Source organism: Embiotoca jacksoni, unplaced genomic scaffold, assembly GCF_022577435.1.
Source record: "Embiotoca jacksoni isolate LCO1_2020_lvr unplaced genomic scaffold, fEmbJac1.0.p SCAF_19, whole genome shotgun sequence".
NCBI lineage: Eukaryota > Metazoa > Chordata > Actinopteri > Embiotocidae > Embiotoca > Embiotoca jacksoni.
The window spans coordinates 6,562,106-6,588,694 of record NW_027185329.1 but is presented as its reverse complement, the minus strand read 5'-3'; the positions used below and the strand labels follow the sequence as shown (position 1 = coordinate 6,588,694).

General features: G+C 40.5%; 3 protein-coding genes across 11 annotated transcripts in view; 1 reads left to right on the top strand and 2 right to left on the bottom strand.

Moving 5' to 3' along the window:
* The window catches only part of fcho1 (FCH and mu domain containing endocytic adaptor 1), a 52,203-nt gene extending 45,593 nt beyond the window's left edge, over window positions 1-6,610 (bottom strand). For all 7 annotated transcript variants that reach the window (XM_069153213.1, XM_069153218.1, XM_069153215.1 and 4 more), the window contains exon 1: window positions 6,532-6,610. The gene's annotated coding sequence lies outside the window, so the exon portion shown is untranslated. The remainder of the gene's footprint in view (window positions 1-6,531) is intronic.
* A 6,427-nt stretch (window positions 6,611-13,037) lies between these two features.
* prg4b (proteoglycan 4b) lies at window positions 13,038-20,642 on the top strand. 2 transcript variants are annotated; one of them, XM_069153211.1, is made up of 15 exons: window positions 13,038-13,127; window positions 13,250-13,331; window positions 13,632-13,748; window positions 13,986-14,108; window positions 14,544-14,624; window positions 14,737-14,796; window positions 15,387-15,440; window positions 15,631-15,879; window positions 16,092-16,772; window positions 17,299-17,385; window positions 17,714-17,850; window positions 18,029-18,185; window positions 18,331-18,438; window positions 18,866-18,994; window positions 19,907-20,642. In XM_069153211.1, the coding sequence occupies exons 2-15, from the start codon at window positions 13,265-13,267 to the stop codon at window positions 20,014-20,016; spliced, it is 2,160 nt and encodes a 719-aa protein (XP_069009312.1). In that variant the 5' UTR covers window positions 13,038-13,127; window positions 13,250-13,264; the 3' UTR covers window positions 20,017-20,642. The 2 variants fall into 2 exon arrangements, with proteins under 2 accessions (XP_069009312.1, XP_069009313.1); XM_069153212.1 differs by lacking the exons at window positions 14,544-14,624; window positions 14,737-14,796.
* Window positions 20,231-26,589, bottom strand: part of tprb (translocated promoter region b, nuclear basket protein) — a 21,881-nt gene continuing 15,522 nt past the window's right edge. The window contains exons 41-51 of one of the 2 annotated variants that reach the window (XM_069153209.1): window positions 26,393-26,557; window positions 24,276-24,369; window positions 23,341-23,501; window positions 23,150-23,209; window positions 22,930-23,024; window positions 22,337-22,446; window positions 22,028-22,126; window positions 21,668-21,824; window positions 21,255-21,376; window positions 21,030-21,131; window positions 20,231-20,319 (exon numbers count right to left, since the gene is read on the bottom strand). In XM_069153209.1, the coding sequence (XP_069009310.1) occupies window positions 20,270-20,319; window positions 21,030-21,131; window positions 21,255-21,376; window positions 21,668-21,824; window positions 22,028-22,126; window positions 22,337-22,446; window positions 22,930-23,024; window positions 23,150-23,209; window positions 23,341-23,501; window positions 24,276-24,369; window positions 26,393-26,557 (1,215 nt within the window). In that variant the 3' untranslated portion in view covers window positions 20,231-20,269. The remainder of the gene's footprint in view (window positions 20,320-21,029; window positions 21,132-21,254; window positions 21,377-21,667; window positions 21,825-22,027; window positions 22,127-22,336; window positions 22,447-22,929; window positions 23,025-23,149; window positions 23,210-23,340; window positions 23,502-24,275; window positions 24,370-26,392; window positions 26,558-26,589) is intronic. The other variant, XM_069153210.1, reaches the window with a different exon arrangement.

The window sequence follows — 26,589 nt, the reverse complement described above, 5'->3', positions numbered from 1 at the left end:
TTTATATTTTTCCATATCTATCTTCTTTATCCCAACTGACAGAATAATAACATGAATCTTTGAAGAAGATTACACAGTATGAAGCATGGAAGGATTAGCTGAACAACTGAAAATTATTCATGATGTTTGTGGCAGCAAGCTATGCTGAAGCAGGATTTTTCCTACCATTAAAAGACTCAGGCGGCCAACGGCAACAAACCAACGGGTGACATCACAGTTAGTTGCTGCTTGGGGAGGACTATTTAACATCAATTAGTTACGCCTTCAAGTTAACAATTATCAATGTTACTATCATATGTGACCAAGAACATCAGCAAATATTCACCCCGGCTTTTGCCTGTAAAAGGAACTGCTCATCAACAAAATTGCTCATAAATTATCCGTGTTAATCATCGAGCTAAATATTTTGATTTTAAAGAGCACCTCTGATGAAACGTTTTTCATCTTGATAGCACGCTTGAAAACATTTGCTAATAAACCTCACAGCTGATCGTTTCTGTTTTGGACTTGCATTGACAGTCTTAAAAACACAGATTCAGACAGTCCGGTTTTCATACGTCATACGCACAAACCAATCCATCGACCTGCAGGTCAGGGCTTTCCTTACCATTGAGCTGCCAGCCTGAGCTGCAGGTGAGTGGGTGGTATTGTTCCACGAGTACTAAATGAAGGCAGAAGTGCAGATTTGCATCTCAGCTGTTTCAAGGCATTAGGAGATTTTTTTTCTTAAGCGAAAGTCTAAATATGTCATTTTGATGTACAAAGATTTGTTTTTAGGAGGTTTAATCAATGCCCAAGAAGGACGAGTCATCATTAAAGTCATATTCTCTGGCCTCAGGTTTTGAAATGTAGGGATTTGCTGGTTTTCTCTGTTGTGTCATGTAAATTTACTGTCTGGGAGTATCAACGTTTGAACATATCCAGAAACACCGATGAGCATTCTTCATTACTGTCAGATATCTTACAAACAGAAAGATTCAACGATTGATCACAAAAACAGATCAAATCACAGAGGTCAAATCAATTGTCCACATCCGATCCTGATCTTAAATGATACAACATCCTGTTGGTGATTCATTGTTCAGCTATTATAAGAAAAAGACGATTATAATCACTCACAACAAATTCAGCAACACCAAACTGTCAGCACAGCCCACTGAACCAAATGCATCAACAAAAGCCCACTAAAATCAAGCCTGCGGTTTAATAATGACACGCTGAAACTGACAACCACACCACTGCCGACATGATGGCAGAGTTACAACCTGTATTTAATGACTAAGCAACAGTGCAAAGCTTTTCTCAAGGCGATAAACAGGCCGCCTGGTGAACATGTGCTCGAGCCTTCGGTGACCGAGACAGAAAGAGAGAAGCAGTGAGACAGCAAACACAATAAACAGGAGGAGGCAGTGAGAGAGGAAGAGAGAGCAGAGTGATAAAACACAACCCAGGCTGTCAGCTCCCCATTGTCCTGGCCTGAATGTGCTTTTGTCACTGCAGCATGCAGCTCCAGTCCAGTCCAGTCTACGACAGCGTGCCAGGCGAGCATCGCCTCTATAAGCCCTGGCATGACCAGCTGTGTGAGAGCAGAGAGCGCACGTCGAGGTCCACACACAGCTGGAGATGAGCATGTTTGTAGTAGTTCAGCTGTGAACAGTGTTGAGTCTACTCCGACCTTGCAGCTGATCGTATCTACAGAGAGACTGACGGCGAGTTTCCAGCTCCTATTTCTTCTCCACATGGATTCTTTTCTATTTTTGGCAAAGCACTGCCGGATTTTTATCGTTTCATCCCTTTTTTTTTGCAGCCACACATTTACCCAACTGAATTAATGATACGTGTAAGGCAGCACTTTAGATAAGAAGTCATTATGACCTTCATAATGTAGTGCAACTGTAGTCTATCTTCCTTTACGCTGTCTTCCTCTGAAATCCTCATCTTAAAATGGCAGCTCTCCAGGCTGTCATGTCATCAAATAGCTTGTTTTGTCCATCCAACAATCCAAAATGAAAAAGATATTTAAATTATTTCCACACAAAGACAGAGAAGATGCAAATTTGCATTGGTAACATTTTTTCTTAAAAAGTAACTGTAACAGCTAATTGAGTTGACGCAGAAAAATTAAGTAACTGACATAGATTTAACAACAGACACGTTGTTTTACACCCCTTTTCATTGTTGATTATTTCAATAATAATCAATTACTGGCTTGCACTATCAAATCTGAGAAATTTCAAAGACAACAGTCCGAAACCCAAAAGTGTTCAATGCAAACAATGCGAAACAAAAAAAAGCAGCAAATCATCATATCTGAGAAGCTGCAACAAGAAAATGTTTGGAGCTTAAATGATCAATTGACTATCAGCATTTTTTGGAACTAATCGTTGTTTTTGTTTAATCTGCTCGTGACTTTCTTCTTTGTTTCGTTAGACCAACAGTCCAAAACCAAAACTTCATCTTCAATGATATTAAGATCTGAACTAAACTTTCTGTTTGATAAAAAACCTTTTGCAGATGAATTTTCTTTAGCTGAGCTAATTGTTTCAGCTCGAGCTATCTTGAGGTCTGTGACATGAATACAGGATATAGGGAAAAGATAAAACAGCATTTTCAATAAAATATAAGTGATCATTATGGAGTCTAACTCTAAATGAATACACAGCCGGTCATTACATGAGAGGTTTCCCTCCTCGCGGCTCATTCTGGTTCGACTCGAGGTGATTAAAATAATCTCAAATTGAAATGGTACTGCTGTTAATCAACAAAAGACACCTCTCCCTATCGCTCCCTCCTACTGAGCAAAGCATAAAATGCACCAGTAACCCAAAAACAGAGCCAGGATCAGAGCCGGGGGGAGCCCACTCCTCCATGCTGCCTCAGGATCCGCCCATCTGCCACAAGAGGACCTTGGCTGGACTCTTGCTCACAACCTCAGGCACAGGTCATGGTTTTACACAGAGGGTTTGTCCCCGCAGGTCGTCACCTGTTCTCATCTCAATTCCTGACGCTTAACCACAGCAATGACAAGTATCGCTCTGAATTGAAAGAGTTCAACTTATGTTTTCATTACGGAACAGGTTCGCTTCACTGTTTCCTGCCTCTCGGTCCTGCCCTGCCTGGCAAGGGCGAGGGGAGGCCCCGCAGCACTCCAGCCTACATATGAGAGGCGACACATTTATAATTAATATTTGTCATGGGCACCCTATAATGTGCTGTAGGAGAGCCAATAGGGAGGAAAGAAGGAAGGCCCACAATAAAGTAACAGTAATAAGATCTTTGTGGGTCAAAAGAGAGAGAAAGAGGAGTCGTCAGGGATGCTGAGGAGTCGGGCTGATTAACTATGCATGGCTGCAACTGTGTGCACGTGAGGCCGTGTGAATAGCAAACGGGACTGTTCGGCAGGTTGCCGTCACAAAGCATCAGCTCAGCACGGACATCTCGTCCGCTCAAATCTAAATGCAAAACAGGGAGCTCTTCTTCACCTTCCTCCGTCTTTCTCCCAGCCGCCATCGCTGATGTCTTGAAGGCTGGAAATCAGGCTTCACAGGAGGGTTTGGTGGTTTAGTTGTTGTTACAAAGCGATGATGAAAACCGCAAGTCAACAAAAGCTTCAGGGTGTCACTGGAGGTTTGGGCACTTTTTCACTGCCTGTATTATCCTCTCAGGTGGCCTCCCTCCTCACTTTCTGTGACTGCATAAATAATGACCGGTAACTACATACAGTATCTTAGCTGGAGTGATTCCTAAGTGGCCTTTTTTTTTTTGGTGAACAACTGCAGTTCTACTGAATTCGTTGCGACAGCTCTCTCATCTAAAAACAATATATATCACAAATTTGTGTCATATTACGATGATGAAAACAAAACAAAAAGGCAAAACTGTGAAGTTATGTATATTCAAACATGCCAAGCTTGACACTATAACACCTGTAAGAACATCAAGTTTTTTTGCTTTTTTTAAATAAAACTAAATAAATGCAATTACTTTTAATGGTCAAATGTTAAATTTTTTTCCAGTGTTGGCACTGCTCCTGTGGAATATTAGTAGAAGTATGCAATATGCTACCATTCAATATTTATGATAATGTCTTGTATATCTTCCACCCAGAAGTAAACTCACTCAGCAGAGCTTTCCCCTCTTCGACTCAAAGACAAAGAATACATCAATATATTTAATAATCACTGTTAGATTCTAGATGCTTTTGTCCTGCAAGATGTTTGTTAAATCCATCAAAAGCTCTAAATCATCCACAAAAGCACAAACAAGGATGCAACGAAAAATAAATCAGTGATGAATAGCTTAGAAAACAGTCTGTAGTCACGCTGGAAGGTTTGTGAGGCTCATAAATCAAAGTGTTAGACAAACTGACACTTTGATGGCAACAAATAAAAAAAGAAATCTGAGGATCACAAAAGTTTACAAGGACCATGAACAACTACAGGAAATTGTATTCATAACACATTCAGTAGCTTATGAGACAGTTTACTATGAGCCAAAAAGGACAACCTCATGATGATACTGGAGGGAACAACTCTTAAGGAATGTCCTTCATGGGTGAAGAGATAACGGACAGAAAAAAGACATTCATATTCAAATGGTCGTACATCAAATTGTCAAGATTGTGCCTTTAAACAGAGAGGGAAGAAAGAACAGCTCCCAGCGTTCATTTTTATTTATTTCATGATAGGAAACTCCTCTTCACCCTCACTCACCCGGTCTCACTTTCTCTGCATTCAGGAGGGAACGGGTTTAACTCCTGTTGAAGTCGAGGCACAAGGGTGCAAGTTTGTTTACCTCTCTGACATCAAAAGACCCAGCAGCATTCAACTCTCAACTGCAGCCATTTGCTTTGAGCGACTGAGGAAGAAAAACGACGCCGGCAGCAGACAGACCGTCGTAGCACAAGAAGACGGCCGTGTTACAGCCGTGAAGATGCAAACGCTGTGCTGCTTAGGCTATAGCTGTCTGCAAATTAAGTCAAATGTCAGGGTGAGAAACTAAACAGCTACCAGGCAGTCAAAGGGGAATTCCAGGCTTGTTTCTTTGGTGTAGGCAGACGGAGGTTGACTTGCACCTCCTAAAAGTGACGCAATGAAAGCTAAATAACCCTGAACTCAGACTGCTGAGAAGATTTTACCCAATAAACTTCTATCAGAATTAAACAAAGTGGAAGCATACTTTGGTGAGCAAATGCTAAGCAATCTGCATTTTTAAAGAGGATTTTTTTTTTTTTTTTTTTTTTTTTATCAGATTCTGCTTTTATTTGACAGCATAGAGTACGGTAAGGCCACAAACCATTATCTTGTTAAAACCATAGTTGTTGCAGCTCTACAGCACAGAGTCACAGGAAATGTGAAGACCGAAAAGGAGACCGTCCAGATTCAAATCAGGAAAGTTGTGGTCACATATGAGCAGGCCACCGGTTTCAGGTATCTTTATATCTATAATTGAAAATCAGAACTAAACATGATAATATCAGCAGGTTTTATTTCAATGATTTCAAACATTACCCATATCTGATAACAGTTAAGGTTGTTGATCAGTGTTAATCTTATTAAAAGACTCATGACAAGCATCAATCCTTTATGTTGATTTAAGGAGTGAGCAGATTGTGTCTCTTACTAAAAGACCCTGATGATCCTGCACTGTCTGTAAATATAACTACATCAAAATACTGCATTTCAATTCAAGACAGTATGAATCTGAATGATCTAATTACAGCCCAAAGAAGTCCACAAACTCTCTTTAATCTGATCCTTCTTGAATAGAGAGGTTTGTAAATAAGAGCTGGCCCTTGTCTCCAAGTTTGGTACCAATCTAAAGGCAAACAAATACCTGCCATTGCTCATGTATGATGAGTCATATCCAAAGCTGCAAGTGTCACAATCAGCTGATTTCAGATACATCTGCAGCATCATGTTTGTGTCAGCTGAAATGTACAGCACGTGTTGCTAAAACTATGGGATATCAGCATCAATATTCGCCTGAACGTCCTCTACTGGTATGGCTTATGTCATGGGTTTACGTGCTTGCATGAACTTTTCAAGTAAAACACTCACTACGAAAGACAACCTTGCCTTACAATTCAAGAAAATCCTTTGGAAGCAGTGAAATCGTGTCCACATCTTCCCCCCCCCCCAAAAAAAAAAAAAAAAAAAAAATGACAGCAAAGTAGCATCACAAAACAACCTCTGAGAGGGAGCCAGATCGTAAAACATATTATATGACAATATGTCCTGTTAAAACCGGAACCGTCCACGGTACATTGTGCTTTGTTTTAAACTCCTCTCAACGGAAATCAAGACAAAGTTGAGATCCCGGCCACACGTCAATATTTTAAACCCACAAAGCACTTGTCTCAAGTTTTTCCCTTTCAGCGTTAGCAACATTTCCCTCCGTCCCGATGTCAAACAAGCGTGTCGCGATATCTTTTACAGCCCGGCGTCAGCGCGGTCTTTCGAGTCAATTTCAGAATGAAAGTCACAGAGCAAGAGAGGAGACGGACAGAAAAGGCGAAGAGCGGTTTATTACCTGGACAGAGTTTTCGGCTCACAGAACATTTCCCATCTCCCGTGTTTCGGCTGCGTCGGTCCGGCACTCGTGCGCACCGGGAGCGGTTTGATCTTAGTAGTAGAAATTCAGCAGGCAGTTTTCAGTGAGCGCAAACTCCCACCCAGCGGGACGCTGATTGGATACTTCGTCCGTCAATCAGAGAGAGACTTCTAGTAGGCATAGCAACCACATAGAGGCGGGTTTAAGAGTGTATAGCCGCAGCCCGTTGGTCACGTTTTCTCAGGGTAACGCCCATAAAATACAGAGCGATGAAATGAAGGATTTTGCGTTTGTATAACAAAATAAAACAAAATATAGACAAACTTCAGTCACCAGTAACTTGCCTTATTTAATGTTGCCAATACAAAAATTCGGACTTATTCAGTGTTACGGACATAACAGTTTTCCTCCTTTTTTAACTTTACAAGTGGAAAAAAAAAAAACCTCTTGTTCTTATATTATGAACAGTATATTATGTTTGTATATTTAGTCTGTCCGTTACAAATGGATCCGCAGACATATATGCCAAAATATACAGTACAGAGTAGAGTGGCGTATCAGTGTATGCACGCTCACACATGGCTATACATATGCACTAGTCTGCAATGTTTGTTTGTTTGTTTTTGTCCTGTATCTTTTTAATCCAGGTTTTTTATTTGAACCTGGATTTAAAGTCAAACATGTTTACACTTACTCAAATAAAAGATTGCTGTTTTTAATGGTACACCATTTCATCCAATCAAAATATTATTCATCTTTGGAATGTTTGAAATCACAACGTAATCTAAAGTAAAGATCTTTGAGTGACCCTGGAGCAGTTTGGAGAGGTTTTAACGGTTATAAGTTCAGGCCGCAGGGGAGATAAGAGGAAAACACGGTAGCAGAGCTTTATCTTTGTCCCCGGTGCTCATCTATCATATTGACTTCTAGTCCGTGCAGTTAGGCCCTGTGGGTCGTACAGGCGCCTATGCCATACAGTCACGACAGGTGCAATCTAAAGCCAAAACAAAATTGTTCTATTGTTTTATATCTTTGGGGCAGACATGACCTGCAGTCAACACACACAGCTATACCCAATGTACCAGTGAGATAACTGAGGGGGAAAAAAAGTTATAGTTTAAGGATAAAACACAGTCACAGCATTGAGTTATCATCTGATGTCACTTTCGGAGTGAATCTTAGCTGCAGTGTAGATAAGATTTGGATAGGTCAAAAGGAACGTCACATTTTTCAGGCCAACAAATAAATATTCACCTTTCTGGATGTAAATAAATGTATAAATACCAAGTTGTGTATAGGCTGAAAGCAGTAAGCTGCAAGTAAGTCGTTCACATTTTAGCAAGCACCTATTTTGTGATTCGCATGTAAAAAAAAAAAAAAAAAGATCTTAATTTTTACAGCTTTAACATATCTAATCCTGCAAATCACCAAATGTATGCATGTGACAGGAGTGCAGCTTGAAAAGTGATGCTACCATACAGGCAGAATGTATTTCAGCGGGCGACTGACAAGAATATATTTACCTCCATGCCAACCTCCCCATGAAAGTCAGATAAGATGGTTGAGATGCTGACAGTGGGCCTGAAGGAGGTGATGGCGCCAGGCTGATTGACTTTGAGAGGGGAAGGCAGTCGCAACCATCAGTTCCACAATGAGGCCTGTAACATACATGTGGAGCAGTTCATTTGAATCCAAAAGGCCAAGCAGGCATCATAGAGATGCAGTGCGGATGCTTGGATTCACAGAACACATACTACAGAAACCCTCTTACAGCTTTAGGTTGCAGCTGCTCTATGGCTCATCTCAACACTGCTGCAGTGATTTCAGACACTGTTGACAGTTTATTTCCTAGTAATTCAAAGAGTGAATAATTATATTGATGTGAAAAGTAAACAATAATACAGTCTAATTGTTATGACACAGGTATTTTAAGCTGACTGTTAGCCACATGTTTTACAGTAAAATGTCCATGTAACAGGAGTCAACAAACATTTGATATGAGGCTGACTACAAGCCTGAAAGAGGCAACTGGGCAGAAATTGGATTATTTGAGTAAGATTGTAGTAGACAGATTAGGGTTACTGGATCAAATATTTATACGTCAAAAACTGGTCAGTAGTGTTTTATGTTAGCTTGTATTAAAATAAGTATCTATTGAGAATTGAATCAGAGAAACAGCACTATCTTGCACATAGGGATATTTTGTTGTACTTGCTTCATACAAACAGGTAGTGAATTAAAAAAAATGTGGGTGCTGATGAATATTCAGTGCAAAAGTTACAGAATTCATTTACATAGAGGTTGCAGCTTGACACTTTTGTTTTGAGGATGTCTGTGGACATTTTCGAGAGGTAAAAAAAGAGAAAAGTGCAGCTGTTGGTGTTGTGGTTGATACTAAAAGCTCTGCCACAGGCACAGCTGTTGTGACTCACTGCTGTGCACCTTCCTCTGTCCTTTCAGGTGCTGTTACACATCAAAGACGTGAGCAGTGAGAATCCTCTGCTGGAAGTGTTGATGCCTGCTTTGGTGTTTAGTGATGCAATATTGAAATCAATAGAGGGTGCAGCAGAACATAATGTCAAAGACGGGGAAGTGTAGCTTGACACAGGGTATAGTTATTGTCGATTTTCTGTGGTGTAACCGAGACGGTTGAATTAGATTGTCATCACTTTAGACTTGCATTGAGCTAGAACCAAGATATTTTAAGATATCTGTGAGGGCTTGAGTTAACACAGGACATAAAGAAAATAAAACTCAGATCATATAGACCCAAACCCAAACGTTTTGTAAACAGCATGATTGGCAGTGTTCCTTCCTTCCGTCTGCAAACACAAAATAAACGGGGGATAAAAAAAATTTTTAGCTTTTCATTCACAGTAAAATCTCCAAATATAATAAAGTGCTGTAGAAGGTAATTAGTCCCTGCCACCTGTTGGTGTTCCTATTCTTATCCTGCTTGAGTGTTGCCTCTGACACCAGCCGGTGTGCTCTCATTTGTCTCCCTCTAAAGGTTCTTTCTGATCATGTTCTCATTCATCATATAAATACACTGCAAACAAACACTTTTGGTCAGGCGTTTTTTTTTTATTATTTCAGCCAGATTTTGCAGATGCCAGATGAACGGCTGCCGCTCGTTACGTCATTTCACAGCTGTCTTCTTCTGACTGACTAATTAAGACTGTTTGGTGGAAATATATTTGAATGATAACAAGAATCAAACTGAAAAGATGCAGGGAGGTTTACGATTTAAAGTGCTGTGCCTGTACTCTAATGATAGCAGGCTGAGATTGTTGAGTTATTTCCTGTTCATTTTTGCAGAAACATTTGGTGCAAAGCCAGAATGTTGCTACGTTACTATTGTCAGTCTATTCTTCAACTCGGAAGATGGCAAGAACTGAATGAGGCCTAGTGTGCACACCCACATGCTGTGCATCACCTCTCCTCCTGTGGGTCTCCCTGCTTCTGCCTCTGTTCAGGCTCTTTCAAATCAGCTTAACTCCTGCTTGAACAGGCTGGCTGATTAAAGCTGCCAAGACAGAAGATGGCCTCCACTGCTCACAAAGCACACACACAATTTTGGGTCCAGAAAAACTCACTCACTCTCCCATCAGTGGTCCTCTAATCTCCCCAGGAGATCCAGCGTGCACGACATCCATCTGTGGTAATAAGCGCTTTGTGTCTGATATTACTGCCTTTCACTGGCTGTTCCTCTGTGCCAGGTGTCTGGCTCTCCGTGGGCTTGTTGGCCTGCAGGGGAGGTGAACAGAGACACCACAGCTCATGTCAGTGAATGACGGAGAAAAAAAAAATATTAAAATGGCACATCAACCTTCTTGTAAAGAAAAGAAGAAACACCTCTAAGATTTTAAATTTTGAATTAAAATTTTGAAGATAACTTTCCATCCACAAGTGATATATTTTGTCCTACTTACTTACAGATACCTAACCAAGGCTAAGGTAGCTGCAGATGATCTGTAAATACCTCCAAACTATAGTTTTGACCTACTACTGATACATTATTTCTTGTATGCTTAGTTTAGCATTCAGTTTAAACTCAGTAGCACGACTTGCACTTAAAAATATTTTTGTAAACTGTAGTCTGTTTACTTTACTTAATACAAGTACAATGCACAAATTAAACATTTGTTAGGAGTTTTATGCACATTCACGCATATACATGAAGCTTCAGAGAAATACAGATGACGTCCTTTCAACTTAACAGGGAAAGAACAATACATTTAAGACAAAGCATTCAAACAGAACGATGCTGAAGCGGTTGCTCAATCATTGATTTATCTGTAGATTATTTTCTTTAATAACTTTTGGTATTAAAATTCTATTCTATTTAATAAAGCTTGAGGTGATGTCATAAGATTTCTAGTTTTGTCCAAAACATAAATATACTCAGTTTAAATTCACAAACAAACAAAAGCTGAAAGAATTGATGAAACTGCTTTTTGTATTGCTTCACCGCCATGACTCGCACATTGCAGAACTTTTAATTATCACACTTTAATAAGGTAATTTTTCCAACGAGCTTATGCGCAGATGTGCAGCTCTCACACTACTGCAGACTAGAACTGTAAATTGTAAACACAAGGGGGCGTACTAACTCTAGTTTTAAACTTTCAACTTCAACTTCTCAGCCTTGCACGAGTTGTCTCAGGGTTTTTCAAATTAGGCTGACAGGGACTTGATGCTTCCTTTTTTCACAGTGCTGTAGACGGGAACTGTTGTGTGGGTGTCTGTGTTTACCTGACTGTTTGGTAGGTGCAGTCATTTCAGCCAGATGCTGTTATCATTACTGTCTTGACACAAGTACACTAATGAGCACTTTTCTTCTGATTGGACCATGACATGATGGGAAAATATCTCAGGCATGATATGGTCCATCAACACTGCCAACCACAAAATACCAGCCCACAATTATAAAAATACATCAACACAGTAATCACTGCTGTAACAAGGATCCTGTTTGTGGTTCCCTCACAATAAAAAAACCAACAACAACTATACAGTAATTGTTTAAACCAAAAAGAAATCACAACCAAATGTAGTTATATCTATATTATACATATATATATATATATATATTATTTTTTTTTTTTTTTTTTTTTTTTTTTTTTTAATCATCTATAGTTAAATGTAGTCATATTTTTTGTAATACATGTCTGCATAGACAAAGGTCTTAAATGCATGTAAATGTGCTGACTAAAATATCATTATGAAAATAAATACTAATGCTGACACAAATGACCTCATGTTTCCCGACCTGAAGGTCAGTACCCACCGAAGAGGTTTACAGATAAATGAGGGGTCAAAAGTAAAGAAAAGCAAAATGCTTATCAAACTGTTTAGGTTAAATTTTTAATCTGTGTTATACTCTTATTCGTTTCTGGATCATTTTGCCACTTTTACTCCTTGAAAAAAGGGGACACATTAAAGCACTGAGAATAAACAGCATCAGTGTTGATGTGACCTCATGTTTCCCGACCTGAAGGTCAGTACCCACCGAAGAGGTTTACAGATAAATGAGGGGTCAAAAGTAAAGAAAAGCAAAATGCTTATCAAACTGTTTAGGTTAAATTTTTAATCTGTGTTATACTCTTACTAGTTTCTGGATCATTTTGCCACTTTTACTTGAAAAAAGGGGACACATTAAAGCACTGAGAATAAACAGCATCAGTGTTAATGTGGTCACATCCTGTAAACAAACTGCTGTGGGGTCACTCCAGCTTCTTTTGAAAGAGTCAGAAGCCACCGAGGCTGAAAGCAGAGAATGAGTTCATTCCTGTTTGTCCCTCAGTTGTATCTCTGAAACTTTAAGACAAAGCCAGCATTTCATTGCTCAACACCTGTATTTTTTTTTTTTTTTTATTGACCACTAGACACTTTTTGGCTAAATAGTATTTTGTTTTCCCACATTAGTGTTTTATTGGAGTACAGCTGGATAAAGCTGTCCAGTTCCAAGAATAAGGATTTAAATAGTCGAATCTGAACTGCTGTAAAAGCATTCAGTTAGTTTTATCTTTGATCTATCATTAAATAATTGACCCTAACCCTAAAAGATTCTATAGATATATTGTTGTGTAAATGCAAATGAATACTGATTTAATGTATTTTATTTTAAAATGGACTCAAGCAATAGTATGTGTTGCCAAAACAGTAAAAAATTGGATCCAAATAAACAATAAAATAACATTTTAAAGAGATGAAAAGAAATTACTTGACCTCAGCTCTTATGGTATTGATTTGAAAAACTTTAAAAGTCTGGGAGGATGTGAGAAATTCTCTCATTTGTCACAACCTCTAGTTCTTCTAGTGCTCAGACGTGTGTAAAGTCAACTGTCTGTCTGGCACAGATGTGTGTTGATGTGCTTCCAGCTGTTTGTGAGGAATCATGATGTCTGAACCTATGGTCTGGACCGGTGGACCCTCCCTCCAGCCTGTGAGATCATCACATTTTTAATTAGACCGGATCCAACAATTAACAGAAGGTCAGACGCTCCCTCTGAGCCTTTTAAAAGCAGCCGGAGTCAAACCTTCCGCAGTGTTCAGACGGAGGCTCAAAGGAGGTAGGTGACATTTTATTTTGAGTGTTGTCTCTTAGGTGTAAAGACTTTCAGACGTCAACATCTAAATACTCCTGCCACACTAGAAATGTGATTTACTTATTCTCTGTGTGTCTCTTGCTCAGTTTCAGATTTACAGGATGTCTTCCACAGTACTTTTTGCTGTTATGTTGCTGGCTTGTACTTTGAATTGCAGTGCAACTCGGTGTGAGTATAAGTTACCTGAATTATATTGTATATTGTGTATATTGTATGGCAGAAATTTGTTTTGAATTGTTTTCCTGGAATCTATTATGTGTTTTCTGTGCTTGCTCATGTTTACTCAGTTAATAATTATTCACCAGAAAGGCAGCCTGTGTCTACACTATGTATTTGTCACAACTTCAGAAATCAATTTCTGGCAGCGTTGTTCAGTTTGTGTCCTCAGTCAGCAGCACAGATGCCCTTTTATTTCTGTACTTCATGTCCCTCTCTGACATTTCTTCCTTTTTACGCTCTTTCAAACAGCGAGCTGCGGAGGTCGATGTGGTGGCGAGTACTACAGGGGTGACATGTGCCAGTGTGACTATAACTGCCTGTCTTATGGAGAGTGCTGCAAAGACTTTGAATCTCAATGCACCACAAGTGAGGCAATACAATAAATATCTATTCTGTGTTACTGATGACAATATTTTACACTTATCAAACGTAATTTGCACTGATTATTACCCATCCTTATCTTTGCAGAGTAACATTTCATAAGCAGTCCTGAATACCTGATAAATAATCATTCTAGTGCCCAATGATTCAGTTTATCTGATATCATGTAGTCTCCCTATGCAACTCTGTTATGTTGAAGCCTGCTGTGTTTGTATGCAACAGAAAACTCGTGTAAAGGAAGGTGTGGGGAAAGCTTCAAGAGAGGCCGGCTGTGTAGCTGCGACTCTGACTGCATAAACTTCAAGCAGTGTTGTCCAGATTTCGAGAACCACTGTGATGCAGAAGGTAAGCCTTTTCCACAACATTTAGACAGTTCTGCGTGTATTCTTCTGCATGTTAACCACCACAAATTTCCTTTACAGTTTAATGTCCATCAAAAAACTTTCCCTGATGAAGTTTTCATACATCTCATGGTGTGACATTTGACACATAATCAGCTAATGCAGAATCCATCGCTGCATGTTAAAGTTATTGCTCTCAATTGCAACATCATGCAACAATTACAATCGTGGCAATCGAGTCCATGTGCATGAATGGTGAAGTGCAGTGAGATTTTCTGTCGACTTTGACATGGCAAACTAATCACTATGAAACAGCCTGCATGTCCACCAGCAGCACGCACAGCAGCATGTACAATAGCAGAATACAATGCATGCAGTAGTCTGCACCATTGCATTGAGTTGAATTTGACAATATTTTCTGTCTTGGTAATCACCATAGAAAAAATTACTGGAGCAGCCAGCGCAACATCACCAATGAAGACTAGCCCATGCGATAAAGTAAATAATAACAAACCCAAAGGTATATTTTTCTTGACAAAAGGTTTAATTTGTACTACATTATCAATATAAGATTTAACTCAAGCTGTTTATTTCAAGCCTATATAACATTTATTCATGAATATTCCCCACAGAGCCAAGTCTGAGTGACGCAACAGAGCAGTCTTCAACATTCAGCGAAGGAAACGTAGCCGGTGACTTCAAGCTTTTTCAAATTTATACGAGGCTACACAAAAATGAATTTAACACTGGATTTCAGTAACAGAAACCAATTCTCATTGAATTTCATCTGGAAAGTCACGTGTTTTAGATCGCTTCCATGACTATTATGAGCTAAACACGGTTAGGCGTATGGCAGGAACATGTTTACGGTTGATTGCCAACACTGTGGCTCTGTCTCTGTGGTTTTCTTTTGGGGGCCAAGTCTCAACAGAACAGGCCAGGAGTGTTAGTATCACAGGCCAAAAGAAACACAAGTAAGCAGTGTTGTCATGAGTGGACCGTGTGTAGGAGGCTCGGGCACAGGTTCAGTCACAAGAGAGGAAAGCACGAAATGAAGCCAAAACAAGTACGACAGAGCATTTTCTTGGACTCTTTCTTTAAATTTAGTGGTTTGTTCTGAGCAGTTTAATGGAAGGAAATACTTTTGCATCCAGGACAAAGTCATGTCATGACATTTCTGTCAAATGCAGGAAAAATGAAGATAGCTTCGATTACAACATTTGTACTAAAACCACTAACTATGCACGTTTGTACTAAATGATTTTGCTTTATTTGCCCACAGATGACAATCCACTGGGCAGTCAAACATCAAATCCACAAGATGATTTCATTGATGGTGAGCAGCGATATAAATGTAAATATACACTGTAAAGAAAAAAAAAAAAAGGTAAAATGTCAAACAGCAAAAGTCATCAAACATTTACCGTCAAATTAAAGTAAAAAAAACCAACACAATAGTTTCAAAAAAAAAAAATCTTATGATATTCTAGTAAATAAGTCTTATCTCCCTCCTCTCACTCTGGTAGATATTTACAGCGAGACCCTTCCCACTGAGGAATTTTCCAAAAACGGAATGGAGGATCTGGAGGCAAGTCCAATCCCAGAGAGCAACAGCGAATTTGGATCCAATACAGGTGACCTGCTGGGTCAAGTTTCTACTGAACCCACCCTGAGTACAGACACTCTGGACTCCACCACAGAGACAACTCCCTCAGACAAAGACAACCTCTTCACTGTTTCCCCCACAAAAGTAGAAGCCCCAACTGGGAGCACAGGTGCGTGATGTGAACAAATAGACAGTAGGCTATATCATACACTTGTCATTGGTTTGTGCAGTTAATATTTCCACCGTAAGGTCATGTTTTACAGGTTTAAATGGCTCAATTCATTCCCAGAGCTACATCAAGACATTTACGTTGAAAATATCTGATGCTGTTGAATTAATCTAATTCAAATCTAAGAGAAACTCATCCTTGTCCACCTTCAGATGCCAGTGATCTTACAGGCTCTTCTGATCAGGGAACAACTCTCCCTCAGCCCACAACAGCAGCTGACCAGGACTCCAGTCAGCCTACTTCAACCTCCGTACCCCAAACAGAGGCTTCAACTCCAGCCAGCACCCCGGAGCGTGAGACAGCGGGCCAGGCAGAAATAAATCCAATGGATGACATTTTTCCTTCTGATGAGCCAGAAATTACAACCATACCCCCTAACAAGCAGGAGTCCACTACAGTCCTGGAAAACACGGACGTCACCACCATCCCTGCCTCATCAATGCTGGACTCGACAACCGTCCCAGAGGAAACCACTTCAAACGTCAACACTGAGAGCAGCGCAGGAGATGCCACAACCATCTCTCCTTCCTCTCTGGGAGACCTTGAAGATCCTTCCACCACTGTTTCTCCACAGGGACCCGAGACCTTATCACAGCTCGATGCTGTGACGACCCCCATCCTCTCGGCCACAGCTGCAGTGCAGGATGACACCACAGACAACCTCACACCAGGGGTGACCACTGCTGATCCGCTAAACGCCACCCAGAAACCAACATCTGAACCCACTTCAAAACCCCAGGAAAGACCCGAGCCACTTGAACCCAAACCTGAGACGAAGCCCCTGGACCCGGCAGAAACCCTGAACGTAGATGATACGAGGGAATACCAAGCAGGTTAGATGGGTTCCTATTGGTTAAGATCCTTAACACATCGTTCAACAACGGGAAACAAACACCTTCAAAGATGAGGGTTGATATTTCAGTACAAGCGTCAAAATGTCCTCCCTGTGGGCTTTACTGAAATCAAATTTATGTTACCAGTTGGACACTATTTCAAAGATGAAGGGTTATAGTTTCAGGTACATATTTATTGTTACTAGTTGCAGCCTCGTTTATGAGCTCAGTTTTGTTTTTACTATGCCTCTGGGTGAACTGAGGTGGCTTTTTTTTCTCACACTGTAAATGAATCTACACGTCATGACTTTATAATCAAAAACAAAGCTCAGGTATCCTCTAGAAAGGAAAAACAAGATTTACAACACAGTAAAAGTCCCTGAAACTCCTGCAGCGGAAAAGTACACTCAACACCAACACCAACCAGTCGGTGATTCCATCTGTTTTTGTTCTTTTTTGTGTGTGTTATTGCTTGTTTATCCAAACAGACGGTTTTCTCATTACTGTGTGTCCCCTTTTCTTCCAGATGACAGTAATGACACAAACCTGTGCAGCGGGCGACCAGTCGGTGGAGTCACCACCCTGAGTAACGGCACAATAGCGGTGTTCAGAGGTCAGTGCCAGCCAGCTAATATTATGTTAATAGTAATAATCTCCAAGAATGTTATCATATGTGCATCCATATGGTCTGAAGTTGATTTACATAAAAAGGGGCCTTTGTCGAAGCTATAACCGATTATATTTGCTCAAGAAATTTTGAAGTAAGTATTACTTATTGTACTTTTCACTATTTATCTGGCAACTACAGCTACTTGTTACTTTCCAAATTGAAGAATACAATCCATTTTATGAGCCGTTAGTCACATTGCCACAGTTTAACATTCCAACAAATTAACGACAGATTTCAGATGGTAACAGATTAGGTGATCTTTTTTCCACAGGTCACTACTTCTGGTTACTGGGCAGTGACAGGGTTCCAGGACCGGCCCAAAGCATCACACAAGTGTGGGGCGTCCCGTCACCCATTGACACAGTGTTCACCCGCTGCAACTGCAATGGCAAAACGTACATTTTCAAGGTAAACGGACTAATAATTGCATTTGACAAATCTTTGTCTCTGACTTTAGCGATTTCATGGATGTGAATCCTTAAAAATATAGTCTCCAATGAAAATTCTTCTTTTATTCAATGCTTTGCGTTGGTACTTTAGTTGCCCGAGATTTAATGTGTTGGTTTGTGCTACATGATGTTCACAGAGAGGCCTGTACTGGAGATTTGAAAATGACCACTTGGACTCTGGCTATCCCAAAGTCATTCATACAGGCTTTTCTGGGCTGCGGGGGCACATCACAGCTGCCCTGTCTGTGCCTCAGTACCAGAGGAGGAGAGAGGCAGTCTACTTCTTCAAAAGAGGTGAAAAAATGAGTAAAGTTACTCAAACAAAAAAGTACAGTTGTATTTGTTGTTGGTGTTAGATTTGTATTAAATACCGTATATCATGACTCCTGGTCTGAATTCTGAGATTTTTTTTTTTTTACTTTTGATTGTTTTTTTCTAGGAGGATATGTCCAGAAATATTCCTACCAGTTTGGCACCAGTGCACCATGCAGCAGGAAACCCCAGTACAACGTTTACACAGTCCATAACCGAGTGGCTCGACAAGCAGGTACTTCAAGAACAAAACAAATCCGAGACGAGAAATTCATATTTAAAATGGTTTTGCATAGATGCATTTGAAAAGTGGCAAACACTCCCTCAATTTGAGTTTAAATTCTTAGTAAGGTTAAAAGTCAGATTATGTAAACCTTTATATTGTAGGCCCGATGAGTGTGCCGAGTGTTTTATCAAGACTGTTTCAAACAAGTTCTTTGAAAAAGTGAGTCATGCTTTGGCAGAGGGAAGAGGGTCCATCTTATAAATAACTGGCAAGTGGAAACAAACACCTGTGCTATGGTTTACCGGACTGCCACCGTTGAAGGGTGGAGAGTTTGGACAGAAAACATCATAAAAAAAAAGATAATTAAATGTGTTGAAATTTTTTTTAACTGAGAGAAAACCAATCAAATGCGGTAATTCAACAAATTTTCTTCCAGTGTCCGTTTTAGAACGAGCCATCAACATCCGGACGTCGTGGAAAGGCTTCCCCTCCACCATCACAGCTGCTGTGTCCGTCCCCAGTAACAGAGAACCGGAGGGGTACAAATACTACGTCTTCTCAAGATGTAAGTCATTCATACAGTCACATCTCTTGGTTGTCGTTTTTTTTCTTTAAAATTAGTCGTGTTAAATCAGAAGATTTCAAAAACGTAACTAGTATTATTGTTGTTTTGGACATCACCGCCAGCTGCTGAGTCACGTAATTGTAATTTTTCCATGTGTAAATTTCAAAGCTTTGCAATGTGGGATTGTTCGAAGCCATCAATACATTTTATACAGAGAGTTTGGACACGCAGTTAAAATGGCAGAGTAAATAAGTTTTACACTACTTGCGAATTAATTCTCAGTTTACAGGGCTTAAATAAATGTTGAAGAGGTTTTTAAAAAGTGAATGTGGTTTTACTCCTTTGTTCATGTCTTTGCTCGACTTCAAAAGGACAAAATGTCCTTCCCTTTTTCGTCAGCAGTAATCTGTTAACCTCATTCACATCATGTCTGAAACGCCTAACGAGGACCATGTGAGTGTGTGTGTGTGTGTGTGTTAGGGTGGAGTGTTAGACAGATGTAAAGATTATTGAGGGTGGTGTCCATTCACCTACAGCTCAAATTTATTGTGGAGTAACAAAAGAAAAAGGTTCAATTTCAATGATAACACTTTTTTTTTTATATAGTTTCTGATTTAATTTTTTTTTTTTTTTTTAAACAACAAAAAAAACCACTGCTGACTACTTTTCTGTCTGGTCGTTTATGTCATTCACAAAACACCACAGCTCTTAAATTTCAGGTCCTGTTGTGGCGAAGAGCTGTCCAAGTTAATGTCCTAAAAACTTTGAGGTCACAACTGGGGGAATATGAAACATTTTGTTTTTATACCAAATTCATTTCCTTAAAATGGAAACTGGCATGAAAACAAGCTGCCGAAATGGCACCTATAAATTTAACCGTTTACCAAATAACCAGTTCTGCCTCGTTTGCAGCAAAATCCTACAACGTGAGGATGGACGGTCAACGTCCCGTCATCGCTGCTCCGAAAGTCACCACGTCACCGGAGACCAACAACTTCTTCAAATGTCCAAAGAAAGTCTGACTAAAAAACAGCGACTGCGCGAAAGAAAGCTGCCTTTCGCAGTAATTTTTTTTTACAGTGTCAAAGTTTATTATATTCTTCATAAAACACACTGCTTCAGCATGGACCATCATTACACAAAGCTCTTTTCCTAGTACAATAAAAAACAAAAGCAACGCAAAACACGTGAACTTTAATCGATAACACAGAATCCAACCACTCATGACGTGTTTCTAAGGGGAATGACGAGCTCCTCATGTTTCTGATTAGTGCTTCATCTGGCGAATCGTCTCCCGTGTGTTCCCCGAGAAGGAAAGGCTTGACCTGTTGAGGTGTAAAATGTGTTTTTTTAAGACAAGGCTGCTGCACTGATGTTCAAATTCTGTACAACGTGTCTTCATGAATGAACATATTGAATGTATTATCATGTTTTTCTGGTATTTTTCTCATCATTAAATACTGAATTATAAAAAGGTAACGTGTATTAAGTCTGTGGGAAGTTAGAAATGGAAAAAAAGTGATTTGGACAGATTTGTGTTCACATTAAAATGTTCACATTCAACACTTTTTTATTTATTTTTAAGATTCAAGATGAAATCTGTAACTTTATGCTTGACTAAAAATAAAGATGGAGGAGTGTTGAATCAGTTTGTGTGGAAGCCGGCATTTTATTTAAATCAGCCATCGCAAAACCGTCGATGGATAATCCAAATGTGTGACACAGGTAGGACCCGTCTTCTTGATGAAGTCTAAGAAGCGTCTTTGATTACATAATTTTTATACTTTGAATGCCACCAAACATGCAGTATGTGACACCTTTTTATCAAGGCCGTATTTTAAAATCAAACTAATTTGTTGACGATAAAAACTTGTGCAGGGTAACTTTACTATCGCTACCGGAGTTCTTTTTATGTTTGACGCATTTTGACTATCTGTACCAGTGAAGTTATCAATGCACAAAGATGCCAGGTACGCAGTGTCACCAGTTACCACCACAAAACCTCAGTCAGTGTGTTTGCTTTGAAATGCGTTACCTCCTCTCTTCATGCGGCCCCCACGGCTCTCTGGCCAGCGCTGCAGCTGGAGCTGCCTGCTGGGTCCCGGTCGAGAGGGTCTAGGTGGAGCACTGCTTGTATCTAATAAAAATAAAAAATAAAAAACAACAACACGGTAATCACAACAGAAAAAGATACACCAGAAGAGAAATTCTATTTACATTCAGAGCAGGGAAGCATGACGGTGATGAGGCTGCTCTGTACCTGCAGAGCTGGACGAAGGCTCCTGGCTGGTGGACGGGAGGCTGGCCTTGTCAGATGGCTGGCTCGACTCCTCCATGTCTCCCTGAGACACGACGGGATCCCCCGACACTTCACCACCGGGCCTGGAACAAACAAATCGTCACACTAAATGCACACAGTGTAAAATGATGTAAATCAACCACCCTTAAAATGACCTTTGTAAACCTGCCAAATCCTCCAGCTGGTAGAATTGTATGTTTGCTACTGATATTAACAGTGGAGAGAAAGGCTCACATTTCATATCAGGCTTGAACTTTGCATGCCAGCCAGTAAGGAATACTGAAGGCTCGCTGACTTCAGGGCCAGCAGTCTGACTTCCATCAGCACAAAAACAAAACAGAGATTGACAAACTGCTGAGAGGAGTGAGACTCACCTATCAGTGTCTGGCTCCAGGAAGACGTCATCTCTCTCCTCCCCTGTACCGGCTGCTCCTGACACAACCAGGCCTGGTGTGGACGTGCTCACCATGGGAACCGACTGGGAGGCGTGCTCTGTTGTGTCTGATTGAGCCACCTCTGAGAAGAGCGTTACTGGAAGATAAGGACATGAGAACTAAATACTCACATTGATTTTGTACTTAGAAAAGTGATAGTGCTCCTAAATCTGATCATTTCCACCCAGTTTACGATGTTCAAAAAAATACAGATGGTGTTGAGAAGGTTGATGTGAAGGGCGGGAAATAGATAAGAGGAGCTGATCCCTTAATATCCGACTGACAGAGACGGACAGATACCTGGTGCTGCAACTTGAAGAGGTGTGGTGGGAACGCTGCGTCCACCAGACTCCTCTTCATGAGTCGCTAAGAACATCGGGCCGTCATACATCCCGAGACCTGAAGACAAGAATTGCTTTGCAGTTAAATATAACATTTTGGGCATTCTGATAGCCTGATGGTTAAGGGTCATGCCACGTAACCACAACATCCACGGTTTGGTCCTGTTGCATTACACACCCCTCTCTTCTCTTGTTACCCGTCTCCCTCTACATTCTTTGGAAAAATGTTACCCCCCCCCCCCCCCCTTGTGAACATGTGGTGGAGTACCTCCTTGTGACGCGAGCTGTCCCAGGTCAGATTGCGAGGAGGAGCTCGTCTGCGGAATGTCTTCTAACTGACCGAACCTGGAGCGAGGCACCCCGGCCACTTGGGGAGAACTGACAAACAAACGTAACACAAAGATGAATTACATCACTCTTTTTTCTAGTCTAGTCTTTGAATATAAACAGCTATGAATAAATCTTTACATTTACAGTATATAAGTCTTATGCAGCTTGAACCAGAGTGTGAATTCAAGATGGACCATGATAACGGCCCTAAAATGCAAAAAGGACAAAAATGCCTACGATTAAAAAAAGGACTTGGGCCAGTTAGAGTGTAATTGTTAGGCCTTTCAGTGTGGTGGAGTCTCTCATACCACAATATGGGAATCACTGCAGTAAAATATTACACTAAAAGAAGAAATAACAGCAACACAGAAGAGAGAAGATGCAACTTTTCTAACTTCTAACTAACAACTATCTCTGATCTTGTTGCGTTAACAGTGCTGTCTGCCCACGTATACATGAACAGGACATTTATGCAAAAATTTGCACACGTTTTTGTGTTCTAACTTTAGCCTCAATGTGTGTGAGACTTACTGGATGGCCTGGTCGAAGCCATCGGAGCGGTGGGGCGCCACCAGAGTGGGAGCGCTGGGAACCATCCTGTCGTCTTCATCAAAGAAGTGCTGCTGCTGACGGAGAGAGGGCGGAAAATGGTCGGATGCAAATAAGTGCAGAAGCACAGGAGTATAACTTTTACACTAACATCTGAATGAATAACACAACTGTATATTCACAGGTTGTCGGTGTGACTTACAGCACTGCCCGGCATCCCAGGAGCAAGCCTGCTCACTGACTGGCGACGAACAGGGATACGCTGTGAAGGTGATTTTACAAAACACGTTAGTGACCACATCAAAAGCTCTTTAATATTGTAAAAATACATCTTTAAAATCAACAATCAAAACTCGGTGTTTCCTCCTCAGTGAGATTACTCTTCTGACATACCTGAACCTGAGCAGGCGGCCCCAGCTCTGATGTTGGGGCAGGGTGAATGTTCAGGCGAGGGGGCAGCTGATGCATTGGTCTCCGTGGCGACTGGGGCATTCGTGTGCAAGAACTTGTGATAGGCTGCTCTGAAGGAAAGGCCTCCATTGTGCTGCCCTCAACTACAACAATAATAAAAAGGTTCAAATAATGAGGGGTACTTTTGGTTTGAGATAAATTCAATCGAGTCCAGAGCTGCAAGAGCTTTAAACAAAACGAGGCCTGCTTATCGAGCACTAACGGAGCTTCTAAAATTCAGTCTTGTAAGTATAAAAAAAAAATGTTAAAAATCAATTTGAAGTTGGCACTGAATGTAAAAGACAAAACCTGTGGCACATTATGTTTTCAAAGAAATGTTGATAACTTTAATGGATAATTGTAAACTGTATATTCAGAACGAGATGTTTGCAGTAACGTGGCAGGAATAGTATAAACAATGTGAAGTATTTTGTAAAAAGTCTCAGTCAAGTTGCCTTGTTTCCTACTATACTGTTTGGTCAGGAGTAAATATTATTATTAATTTTCTACAGATCTAAACTCTAAATTAAAAAATATTTTATTTTATTTTATTATATTTGGCAATCAGGCTGTTTTCTTCATGGAACCAGTATTGTACCATCCGTACACCCATTTACATTTAAGACAACATAAGCAAAATTACTGGAATCATTTGATGTTGGGTTTTTTTTTTCCAGTAAAGCCTCTGTTGGAAATGACCTTTATTTTGGCCCGTTTTGCCACACCTCCCTTCAGACAGACAACAACATATTACATATTTTCCAGTCACGGTGTAGCGTCAGATAACTAATTGGATGTCGGGACAGTTTGTGGGCACATGTGGAGACTGTGAGGTAGATCTACGTTAAGTGCGTTTCACTGGGTTTACTGGATCTTACAGCTCGGTGTCTGGGAATCTGCTGGCCTCTGGGTGGAGTCCGACGCCCCCAGACTCTCTTCTGTCTCAGTTCCCGGGTCCGTTACATCAGCTCCCTGCGAAAGGAAAGAACAAAAGAAAATAATAAATGAAGTGGTGATGGCAGACCATGAGTGGAATTTTAAACTGTGAAACAGGTTCAAAGAAAACGTGAAGATGAGTGAAGATGTGCATTAAAAGGTAAAAACGGGAGTACACTGATTACAGGAAGTAAGTTATAGGAAGGTTCCCACACAAACACAATATACAGTAGTTGCCAGGATATACTGGCAGAACACCACATACATGATTATGATTCACTTTCTTCCCATAAGGAACAAAGAGCCTTTTAGAAAGGGCTAAAAACACTTTGACATTTTAATCCAAAACATATGGAAATGTACCACTGGCAGCAGGAAAACCTTATATACACACGCACAATAGGACAAAATAATTAGTTTGTCATTCGATCTGGATGTTTTCTTTGACTGGTTTATTACATTTTTCGAGCAATACTAAAGGTCAGGCTCAGAGGCTGGATTGTATTATCATATCTGTGCTGCCGCCGTTAAAACAAAAATAAGGGTTTAAAACTAATAAACAAACCCATTTAGGAATAATTCGCTGTAAACCACGATAACATTTCATAAATAATATTCTACTTTCATTCTCAATATTGGAATATTTTACAGCCTGAGATACAAAGATTAAAAACAAACAAACAAACAAACCAACAAAAACAAAAAAATTGAAAGCTAAGCTAACTTAATCACGAAGCCAATCTGGACACAAATCTAAAATAAGGGCCACGAAAGACGATTACCACGTTGAAAGAACAATACGTTATGTGTCCTTTAAAAAGAGAGCACAATGCTGTCAAGCATTGTTTGATGAAAAATGATGTTACAAAAAAGGTCATGGACTGGGGATGCTCCCCTCTGATGAACATAAAATCTCATGCAGAGGTGACACCTACAACTGTGACTTATTATTCACCCTGAATCGCCCGGTACAGGATGTTTGGTTTGGTGTGAGACTTCTGTTGAGTACACCCTGTGATTCAAAATATGTCTGAGAATAGTGTGTTCATGTCTACGTACTTCTGTTGCGTGAACAGAAATTCGCAGTTAGGACCTTTTTAAAATTGTCTATGGCCTGCCAGAGGGTGCCTGCAAATTGGATTGAACCCTAGACATAAAAAGTAAGAAAGCAGGGGTGTGCAGCTTGAGTCATGGACGATCAATGTGGGTAACCTTGGCGACAGCATAGTGTGGGTGTGTGAAAGGATCGGGAAAACCTCAAGTGTGTTTTAGCGTCAGCATGTGCTGTAATTGACGGAAACAGGATTACAACTTGCCATTCACTTTGTCAAACCTCATGTTGTTCTACGCCAGCGGACCATAAAGAAACTTACGATGGCTAAACAAGAAGCTTCAAAATGTCTCTCAAAGCTAAAGAAATGTAGAGTTGATAGCGAGAAATCTCCTTTCTGGAACGGATTATAATGATACCATTAAAGTCAAGAACGAAGGATGTAGTAATATATCTAGTAATGATTACGCTGAAAGAGCCATTTGTAGCCATCAATTCACAAAGTAATCATTGATTTCCCCATTTGGCCCACTTGCTACTAAAGTGTGAGTCCTACCAGAAGGTTTTGGCAGAGCACCAGCTGTTGTCTATCAGCTACAACACTGGCTTATTGTTTATGAAAACATCACCTCAAACACCTTTTAATTTTTCAACCTCGCACATGTGCAGATTACAAGCACAAAAAAACATGAACTGTCCCGTTGCAGACACTGACTCATCCCACTGAATATGCCCAACCAAGACAACAGAAAAAGGTAAACAAGTAAAGTCAACATGGTCACAGCTTGCATGCAGACAGAAGGTTACAACCTGGGGGTAAAATGCAAGTGACTGTGTATTGAGTATGTGGAAAAAGTGAGTGCGTGAGCTGGAAAGGGAGCGGGAAATCTCTGACAAAGCGTGGGAAGGGTTAACACAGTGTACTGGGTATGAAAGCTGTGTGGGTGACAGCGTACGAAAGGTCAAAGGTGTAACTGTGAGTACGTTGTGTGTCGACGGTAATCCGACCTCTGTGTCGTCTCCCTCGTAAGCCTCGTTGCCGTCTCCGCTCCCCTCGTTACTCTCCTCTCCTTCCTCCTCCATCCCTCCGTCGTCGTCTTCCTCCTCCTCGTCTTCATCTTCCTCCTCCTCCTCTTCTTCGTCTTCCTCTTCTTCCTCCTCCTCATCATAATCCTATGATGAGCAGCGGCCAGATAACATTTAGA